Genomic DNA, 10,946 nt, shown 5'->3' on the forward strand with positions numbered 1-10,946 from the left:
CAATTTTATGGGCAGAAGCAACGTACCCCATCACATGGATAGCATAAAAGAGATCCGAGAAAGGAAGATAAGGAATAGGTAGAGTGGAGCACAAAGAAGAAATAACTTGGGAAGTGGGATTTAAGTTTAACCAAACAAACCCTCAAGAGGGTGCTCACAACAATTTTAAGAAATAAAATATTCATATAATACCATGGGAAATATAATTTAATCATGTTTACAAAATTGGTTTACAAACCCAAAGGATCTAAGTCGAGAGGATACTTTGCAAACTTTACACCCTAATTAAAATAAAATAATGATGAGTGCATTGGTGGATCAAAATAAGAGAAAAACTAAAAGTAACAATCCCAATCCCATAACATAAAATTACTTTGATCAACTACCTCTTATACACAGTAAAATCAGTTTATGAAATTCCCTTACCAAATGCAGAGAAAGTGCACCTCTCATCATCATCAGATACCTCTTAGCGTCATTCTTATCTTCTCTTTCTTCATCCTCACCTTTTCCACCGCTTGCTTCAACGGGAATTGCCAGGTTCACTTCCTTTTCTTCTTTCTTCGCTGTGTCTGTTATTCATCTACTTATTACCATATATTTTGCAGCCATGTTCTGCTGCTACAGATTGTGGCCCAGGCCTTTATTGTGGCCATTGCCCTGGTTTAGGTAGGACTCAACCTGTTTGCACTAGAGGCCAAGCCACTCTTGTAACATCCATTGTAAGTAAGATTCAATGTCGTGTTTCTTTTGTTTTTGACTATGAAACACAGAGACATATCAGGCACAATATGAAGTGTCTATGTAATTTTTTTTATATAAATCATCTCGGGTAACTAACCTATGCAGGTGAATGGGTTGCCCTTCAACAAATACTCATGGATCATGACACATAATTCATTTAGCATCATGGATGCACCTTCTTTGAATGGCGTTCAAAGACTTACTTTTTACAATCAAGAAGACACTGTCACTAACCAGTTGAGGGTGTGTTATATGTTTTGCTTTTGTGTTTGTGTTTGTTATTAATTCAAATTAAATATAATTATTGTTTGGTTATTTCTTTTGAGATCCTTATTATACATTTGTTTGTTGAATGTTGTTTTAGAATGGAGTAAGGGGATTGATGTTGGATATGTACGACTTCGAGAACGATATTTGGCTATGTCATTCATTTCAAGGGCAATGCTTCAACTTCACTGCATTTGTAATCTAACCCTCTTTGTTATTTATTTGAATATATATCTGAATCTGCTTTTGTTGTTGTAATGTCTCTAATCATGTTTTCAGCAACCAGCAATAAAAACTTTGGAAGAAGTTGAATCATTCTTGACTGAAAATCCGATGGAGATTGTCACCATTGTAATTGAAGACTATGTGCGCACGCCAAATGCGTTGATTAATCTATTCAGAAATGCTGGTCTGGACAAATATTGGTTCCCTTTGTCTGATATGCCAAAAGGGGGCGAAGATTGGCCTACTATAACGCAGATGGTTCAAGAAAATCGCCGACTTCTTGTTTTCACTTCTGATGCTTCAAAGGAAGCTGAAGAAGGAATAGCTTATCAGTGGAGATACATGGTTGAAAATGAGTGTAAGTACAATATTGTGCTACTGTTATATGGATATATATTCTATACTATATGCGATATGCAATGGTAATCTATGTTTCGTTAACTTTTAGCTGGAGATCCTGGAGTTCAACGAGGTTCTTGTCCCCATAGAAAAGAATCAAAGCCGCTGAATTCAAGAAGTGCATCACTTTTCTTGCAGAATTACTTTCCAACATATCCGGTCGAAGCTGACTCATGCAGAGAGAATTCAGGTCCGCTTGCAGATATGGTGAATACATGTTACAAAAATGCAGGGAATATGCTGCCTAACTTCATAGCAGTTAATTTTTACATGGTATTCTTTGTTCTGTGTTGTTGATTCAAATTCAAAAGTTAAATAAAAATACCTCAACTTCACAAATTGATTTGGGAATTCTAAATGGAATTTGATGCAGAGGAGTAATGGTGGTGGTGTTTTTGACATTGTGGATAGAATTAATGGCCATACATTGTGTGGGTGCAGCACAATCACTACTTGCCAGGTTTGTTTGCATTCCTTGTCCAAATATGTATTGACTTAATGCCATTTGTTTGTGAACTTTCTTCTTGATTTTGAGGACTTCTAATTTCACGCCAACTATAAAGTTTCAAGAACTCATCTCATGTATAAAGTTAGGTAGTCTTTTATTCAAAGCGGTTGTACATATGAACAAGAAATATCAGACCATGAGATGTAATCATTTCGTGCCTTACTATGAATTGGCTTGACATTACATCAATTTGATTTAAATTTTCTTTCTGAGTTTGAATATATTTCCTATAGGTGTTTATGTGTGCATATATATTTCCTGAAGTCAACAATATTCTATTAATTTTTATGTTGCACAACTTCTCCAAGTGATTTTTGATGAAAAAACTATGGTAATGATACAATTACATGATTACTGCAATTTGTTAGGAGGGAGCACCTTTTGGATCTTGCAAGAACATTTCGGTACCAAGTTTAAGTCCGATGACCAACACTGCTGGAAGCTTTACTGGTTCTGTTCAGTTTTCAAGAAGATCAACATCACCACTCCATTCTCCGAATTGCTCACTTTTCCTTTTGTTTTACTTCCTGCTTACTGCAGTTTTGTTGCAATTTCCATGAGTATTATTGTATATCATATGCAAGCTTCATGATTCTGGTATTGTCATATTTGCATATCATATGCGAGATAGTCTCTTAAGAGGGGCTTTTAGTATCTTAGTATGTATAATGGATTATTGCCTCAATCTTGAAATGTCATGGAACTGTTTAGAGGTTAGAAAATTATGTAACAAAAATTCAGAACAGAAGAGGCTATAATCAAGAATCTGAGAAGTCATCTGAGGTAGATAGAAAATAACCAAGAGAAACCAAGAATATATCCGGAGCAGTTCAGGTATGTTGTATGTCTGCATTCTGGTTATGTATACTTCCTTTACTTATCTGTCGTCACATGTGTATAATATGCTTTTTGATAAAATAGTTGCATATGTATTAATCTGGAGTTATTGATCAAGCTTTTTTTAGGTGCTTTATTTGTTTTAATTTCATTTATGTTAAGACATGACAATTAGAAAACACCAGCTTAAGCTCCACTATCATGTCATTTCAGATTAGAGAATTATTTTTCTCCAGGAAAGTTTGTGATCTCACTAGCATTTGTAATGTTTTCCCTTGTTATGTTTCAGGTTTTGTACCAAGACATCATTACTCAACAACATAATCAGGATTGTTGGAAACTCTTGGTCAAGGTTATGATTGAAACCCAACAATTCTTACCATATTCCTTCCTAATACCTGGTATCTCGCACAAGTGGTTGTCTCATACATTTTTACCATGGAGCACTGGTCTTTTAGTTTATAGGGAAACATGTGTGAGATTTGCATTATTTTTAAATGAGGGCATCAGGTAGATTTGTCCTTAGACTGTAAATTTAGTGTAATCCTGCTTTATGACTTATTTTGTGAACTAAAAATGTTTACAACAATAACAACTTGATAGAGTCCAAAATACAAAGTTATGAACCGAAACATGATGTTTTTTGTACATTATTCAAGAAAAAATATTGATATACTCATCTTTTCAGGAATCAAATTTAAGAGTACAAGATGTAAAAAAAATCTGTACATTAATAAAAACAGTGAAAATACCACTGTTAGAATCAGCAACTTGGACATCATTCTATACATGCAATCCAGTTTTAGATTTTTATTTGAAGATTTGGACTCATGATAAGTAAATTGTTAAGGCAGTCCACAGGAACTCTTGTTCCCCATACATTCATTGATTTGAGCTTGAGGCATTGATCAACTAGGGCAATAAGTCCATTCTCAGTTATGTGACGACAGCTCCACAGAACAATGGTCTGAACAAGAACAAGAAGTAATCATGTATCACATGGACTTGTGCAAAGAAATGTGAACCTGGATCTTCAACAATTGCTTTATGGTGCAACGGATGTGAGAACAATTAAATTTAGAGAGAGAGTTTTTCTCTCTATATCCAACAGCCCCTACAGCTAATGCACCATCAAGCAGCTATTGATAAACCTTTTATTTCAAGGTACTTCATACAATTTGGATTTTGAATCTAACTTAACCTAAAAGTTAGTATTCTCTTTTTTTCTTTTTAAGGGAGAAAGAGAAAATTTTCACACGATCTAACATTCAATTTTTTACAACTTACCTCAATTTTTGGGCAACTTCTTGCAATGGCAAATAGAGATTCATCTGTGATAAATGTACCGCCAACATTCAGATGTCGTAAAGACCTAGTTCTGGATATCTGTTCGAATAATTGTCATCACAAAAGCAAAAGGAATTCATATTAAAATTATTCGGTTCCTCTGATTTTAGCGATGTAGTAACACCCAAAGTAACATTTCATCAACCTGACAAATGCCAGAGTGTTGTGTACAATCTAGTTTGTGGACAATGAACAGCCTTGAATTCCCGGACTTGGATCCCTTACAGCACTGCACTACTGCAGGGCCATTGAATCGAAGAAAGAATTTTTTTCTTAACTTTGATCCAACAGTCTTGCAGCTATTGCACTGTGTGCAGCGTAGCAGGAGATCCAAACACCATATCCTAACTACTGTAATTTACCACAACTACTAAATTCATCTTATTGTTGCTTTTGCAGAAAATCAAAATTTGCAAAATAAAAAACAGGACGATCTAAGCATTATCTCCAAAACCTTAAGCATGTAAATTTCAGAAACAGTAACATGATATTCCATACCAGTTGAACAACTCCTTCATCTGTGATGCCAGTCAAACCCCATAATGATATGGATGTGAGATTGCAGACACACTTTGTCAATGATATTCTTATAAGTCCAGCATCAGTTATTTGACAACTCCAGCGGCTCCTTGGTCTGAAAATTTAAAAATAAATAAATAATGTAGTGCATCTTACTTAAATATAGTTTGTTTGACATCATACTTTTCCGAAATGAAATATAAACAAAAATGTATCTGAAAAGTTGATGTATTTAGTCCAAAATTTAGACAAAATACATCAACCTTTTAAAAACTTTTTTGTTTATATTTCGTTTAAGATGGGAATACAATCATAAACACGGCTATCTACTTATGGCTGATGACAACCAATCAAACTCACTTATGCTTGTTTTAGGTGCCAAATGTCACTACTTGTCAATGGCCGTTCCATAAGTGGAAAAATTCTGACAAATTGGTTTTGTGGGTTATACTAAACCCAACCCAAATTTATATCTAATGACGTTAGTTTTCCATAGATCTGTAAGGCCACTAGTTATCAGACTATCCGGTTCACGTCTCATATATTTAACTGTGAGCGTGAGGAGATGTGTTAAGAATCCCACATCAGTTAATAATATGGACTGAATAGTGTTTATTGAGTTGAGACTCAACCCAACATATTTGCCACTGTGAAAGGCTATGCAGTTTCAAACATAACAGAAATTCGTCCATAGCTTCCAACTATCCCTAAACAAACATGTTATCAAACTTCTTGCAGGAGTAATTGACTAGTTACCATTGAATTTTCAATTCAATCAATTCCTTATACACTGAGTACTTACAATTCATTTCCAAAGCTCATAAAATCAATACTGAACTTTTCACTTTCATATCTAAACATAGACCATCAAAGACAACAATATATCTTAACTCTCCAGTTCTTAGAAGAAATTGGGTCTAGTAATCCAAAAATTGACTGAAATGTAAGTAAAGTCTAAAATAGATCGTTTCAATCAGAGTTAGAATTAGAATTCAGGTTGTTCAAGCTAAGGATTATTACAATTAGGAAAAGAAAAGAAAGGCAGACATACATATCAAGTTTTCTGATATTATAAGCATGAGAAACAAGACGAGAGGTGGAATCATCATCCATCTTCCAACCAGCAAAGCTAAGATTTTGTTTACTCGCCAAAGACTGCTTCACACCTTGTTTCCATCTCTTGCAAACCCTGCTTGCCCTTGAAAACCACAAAATACCACAAACATAAATAAATAATTAAATAAAAACATTTATGATTCATGGAATGAATGAATAACTAACTTACTGGGCTAAATCAGTGAAGGAAGTGAAAAGAACAAAAATATGAGCCAACAAGTCAATGGGCAAACGATCAATATGAGCCTCAAGTTCCATAATAAGATTCTCTTCAGTTCACCACTCACAAAAGCAAACTAAAATTCAACTGATTCTAAACTTGCTTTTTTTAATTTTATAATGAAAAGATGGCTTTTGGTTCCGCCAAGTTAGCTTCTTCTTGTTGTAATAATATAGTAATTAAATCCAAGAACAAAACACAATATGAAAAAAGTGTCCTCATGTTTTCGTCATCGTTTCACCTTGTTCTTTTATGCCACGTAACTTCCTTCCTTATATGTTTACCTACTTTGTTTTTTATTTTTATTTTTATTATTTAAAATATAATATTGTGGCAATTAGTACAACTTTTATTTACTCACAAATTCTAGAATCTGTTAACATCGTTACACAAGGTTCGGAATCAGGATTGTTTCTTGTCCGTATATTATATTATATTATTATTATTATTGATAATGTATTATTATTTGTATAAGATTGTGAGGTAAAATCAGAAAATAAGATAAAACATTAAAATATTAATTTAATCTGTTTTATTTTCATATTATCTCTTTTATTATTTTTAATATTTTTATTTTTTTTAATTAAATTGGAATTTGGGAGTGACAATGAAATTACCTCCTCATATCTAACAATTAGGGGTAGAACATTTCAGGTTTTGAAAGGTCTGAGTTTAGTTTACTATTATTTTTTAAGTCTAAGTCTGACTTACGAATTATCATATGTTTTTTTTCTTTGTCTGACCTTACATTTTTAAAAGTCTGGTCTTGAAAGTCTATTTAAAAGTCTTATTAACATTAAAACATTTAAATGTTATATTTTGCATATATACATTAAACAAAAAATGATTTTTCTAACAAAATAATTTTAAAAAAATCTAAAACAAATACCATTCAAACCTTAAAAAATAATTTTTAGTTTCAAAGAATATAATTTTTCCTGAAATAAACGCATCAATTATTACCTCTCAAACAAACATGGAATAACTACTGAAGTGATTGTCTGATAGAACGAATATGAAACGATTATCACCGAATATGAATCAACTATTGAGTGATTGTCTAATTGATAGACTTTAAAATAAGAAATAATATTATTAATAAATAATAATAAAAAATAACATTAATAAATAATAAAATATATAATTTTTTTTATAAATCTGAGTTTAACCTATTTAAGTAAATAAATTTTAAAAATAGTATGAGTCTAGTATTTTTAATATTCTCATCCCCGATAACAATGTTGAACACGTTATTTCTTTAAACAACATTACAATATATCTATCAAAATTATTATTGATTTAAAACTCATGAAAAATAATACTATAAAATGCTGAAATATAATAACCATATTTAACCAATTTTATCATAAACACGGTCAATCATATTTACGCGCTAGTATTATATAATTAATTTTGTCATAATTTTTATTAAAAAATAGTCATTAAGGTTTTTTAAATTTTGTTTGACTCGTGAAAAAAACTTAATTACAATTGCAGCTAAATAATTTTGTTCCTCAATATTTAACAATATAATAAGTTTCACTTTGCCTAAAAAAAGAAGTGAATTTCACATTTAATACGATTTTTTTAGTCACTTAATATGATTTTTTATAGTAATAATGTTTAGAATATTTCATCCTGTTTTCCTTAAATAATAATTATTATTGTTGCTACTACTTTTGTCAAATGTTTTGGTTATTTTTTCAATATATTATAAAATAATATTTTTCTTAATTTATATATGTACATGTCATATATATATATATATATATAATTGAAGTTTTAATCTCATATTTTTACGTATTCACAAAATTAAATCTATTATTTTAAGATCTAACAGTAATTATTTTTTATCCTAATTTTGTAACTAAAAATTATAAATAATGATATGATATAAAATAATTAACATTTATGAAATCACAATTAAATCCTCTAAAAAATTAACTTTTAACTTCATAAACTTTTTATTTTTGTAATCATTAATGTATCTAGATGGTTGTATCTAATGAAATTGTATGTCATATCATTTAAAATATGTCAAATCGTTATTTTTTTAGTTCAAAAATCTGAAGAAGGAATCAAAACCGTCGACTTTTAAACTAGGTAGACCAATTATATGAATTAGTAAAATAGATGAACCAAAATTGCAATTAAGTCAAATATATATTAGGTCTCCCATATAGTATGTAATTCCCTTTTTTCACTTTATATTACTATTATTATTAGATTTAATTACATTTTTATTCCCCCTATTTTTATCGATTGACAAAATTGATTCCATATTTTAAAATTTAACAATTTTGATATCTTATTATGATCTTTTAACTAAAAACGATAATCTGACATACTTTAAATAATATAGCAAATAATACGATAATATATAATTATTAACACTCATGAAATCGCAATAAAACGCTATAAAAACTTCACTTTTAATTTTATAAATTATCAATTTTTGCAATTTAATTAATATATATGAATAATTAATACATCTAAATAGTTTTATATCATGAAATCATATGTAACATCGTTTAAAACAAGTCAAATCGTTATTTTTTTAATTCAAAAATCTAAGGAAGAGATCAAATTAGCGTCAACTTTTAAATTAGGAGACCAATTTCATGAATTGGTGAAAATAGAGATACCAAATTGTATTTAAGCCTTATTATTATTATGATTATGATTATTATTATTATTATTATTGTTATTATTATTGTTATTATTATTATTATTATTATTATTATTATTATTATTAATATTATTATTATTATTAGTATTATTAGTATTATTATTGTTGTTGTTGTATAAACCATAGTCGAGACAAATATTTATTATTAATCAATTAGTTAAAAGATTATTTTTCAAAAATCAATTAATTAAAGGATAAATATGTATTTTATTATTTTATCTCTTTAATATTTTTTAGATAAAATTTATAAAAAATTACACTACAATTATAATAATTTATTGTATAAATGATACATGAGAAATATTTTCAGTAATCAATTAGTTAAAAATGATATTTCACGAATCAATTAGCTAAAAAATAAATATGTATTTGATTAATAGTATGTCTCTTCTCCTAAGTAAAATTTCGAAGAAAAATATAATACAATATTTATACACGAGACAACTATTTTTAACCAGTGAATTAGTTAAAATACGGTTGTTTACGGATCAATTAGTTCAAAAAGAAATATGAATTTCATTAGTAATGTCATGTGTAATACATTTATTATAAAATTGAGCTTAAATTGTACATGTGGTTCCTTAATTTAATTTTAGATACTGTCATTTATCTTTTTATTTTTTAGATTTGGTTATTTATTTTAATTTTAAGTGACAATTGGATTTTTTATGTTTTAAAATGTCAACAATGTTATCATTTTTTTGTTGTTGCAAAAATTTATCAAAAATTTCAAACAAAACCCATAAAATTAACTATCATCGTCAATATAATGCAAATTCCATCAAAATTATAACTTAAATATTTAAATAAACTTATATGTTCATCTCTAACAACATCAAATAAATAATAAAGGACTAAATAAAAAAAAAATATAAAAGACTAAAACGTTAACTTATAAAAAATACACAAGATAAATGTTTGTTGATTGTCAGATAGTTAAAAATTGATATTTATCAATTAATTAGTTAAAATGTAAATATTTATTTCATTAATCGTGTGTTTTTTTAGCGTCTTCAAGATATAATTTTGAAGAAAAAAAATATAACACATTAATTCTTTTTTACTATATAAACCATGTTTGAAACAAATATTTATCACTTGGTTAATTAGTAAAAATATGATATTACATGAATCAATCAATTAGTTAAAATATAAATATATATTTTATTAGTAGTGTGTCTCTTGAATATATTCTAGATAAAAATTTGAAAAAAATTATAACATACTGATTTTAATTTACCGTATAAACGATACACAAAACAAATATTTGTTAGTGGTCGAATAATTAAATTAATGACGGTATTTTCTGAATAAATTAATTAAAAAAGAAATATACATTCACTATGATTTGTATAAGACACATGATGAAAAATATAATTATTGTCAATAGAGCTGTAAAAAAGGAGGTCACAATCAACGAGTTGACCTATTAGTTCATAATTTTGTTTAGACGGTTAACCTTTCTCTTTGGACTCAATAGATGAGACTCAACGGGTTACCCATCAGCACATAGACAAAAGCCAGGACCGATAAATTGGTTTTTAATAAATAATGGTTAAAATTAAAATTAAATTTTCAATTTAAAGGATTTAATAATTAATCAATATTGGTTTTTATGCACTAATATTAAAAAAGTGTATGTTTTTTATAATAAAAAAAATGTTATTGGGAATATTCAATAATACTAACCAGTATATATAAGTAATTTTTTTAATTACCAAAAAAAAGGACACTATATATAAGTATTTAATAAATGTTTTCAAACTTGTACATTAATTAATTATTTTGGATGCAATTAGCATTTTAGAAAACATTACAAAAAATTCGTTTTTGAAGTTAAATATTGTTATTTATATGTAGTGAATTGTCAATATTTTGATGTAAATCTAAATACTCAATATAATATATACTTACCTCTATTGTTTATACATATACAGTATACTTACCTTTAATGTTGAAATTAATACTAGATTATTACATTGTCAAATGATTATTACAGTGTTTTTTTTAGTAAACATTACAGTGTATGTTGGTTTTTACAAGAGTATTACAATTTTTTGAAAAATTAAAAGAGA

General features: G+C 28.4%; 2 protein-coding genes across 2 annotated transcripts; one reads left to right on the top strand and one right to left on the bottom strand.

Moving 5' to 3' along the window:
* The first annotated feature begins 278 nt into the window (after positions 1–278).
* LOC101515182 (PI-PLC X domain-containing protein At5g67130-like) lies at positions 279–3,598 on the top strand. Its single transcript, XM_004511855.4, has 9 exons — positions 279–540; positions 609–722; positions 850–987; positions 1,109–1,207; positions 1,291–1,594; positions 1,685–1,908; positions 2,009–2,095; positions 2,512–2,977; positions 3,270–3,598. The coding sequence occupies exons 1-8, from the start codon at positions 412–414 to the stop codon at positions 2,701–2,703; spliced, it is 1,287 nt and encodes a 428-aa protein (XP_004511912.1). The 5' UTR covers positions 279–411; the 3' UTR covers positions 2,704–2,977; positions 3,270–3,598.
* LOC101514858 (F-box protein At5g67140) lies at positions 3,581–6,426 on the bottom strand. Its single transcript, XM_004511854.4, has 5 exons — positions 6,132–6,426; positions 5,898–6,044; positions 4,826–4,961; positions 4,268–4,366; positions 3,581–3,947 (listed from the first exon to the last, which is right to left on the bottom strand). The coding sequence occupies exons 1-5, from the start codon at positions 6,218–6,220 to the stop codon at positions 3,783–3,785; spliced, it is 636 nt and encodes a 211-aa protein (XP_004511911.1). The 5' UTR covers positions 6,221–6,426; the 3' UTR covers positions 3,581–3,782.
* Between the last annotated feature and the right edge of the window lie 4,520 nt (positions 6,427–10,946).

Source organism: Cicer arietinum, chromosome 8 (genome assembly GCF_000331145.2).
Source record: "Cicer arietinum cultivar CDC Frontier isolate Library 1 chromosome 8, Cicar.CDCFrontier_v2.0, whole genome shotgun sequence".
Taxonomy (NCBI): Eukaryota; Viridiplantae; Streptophyta; class Magnoliopsida; order Fabales; family Fabaceae; genus Cicer; species Cicer arietinum.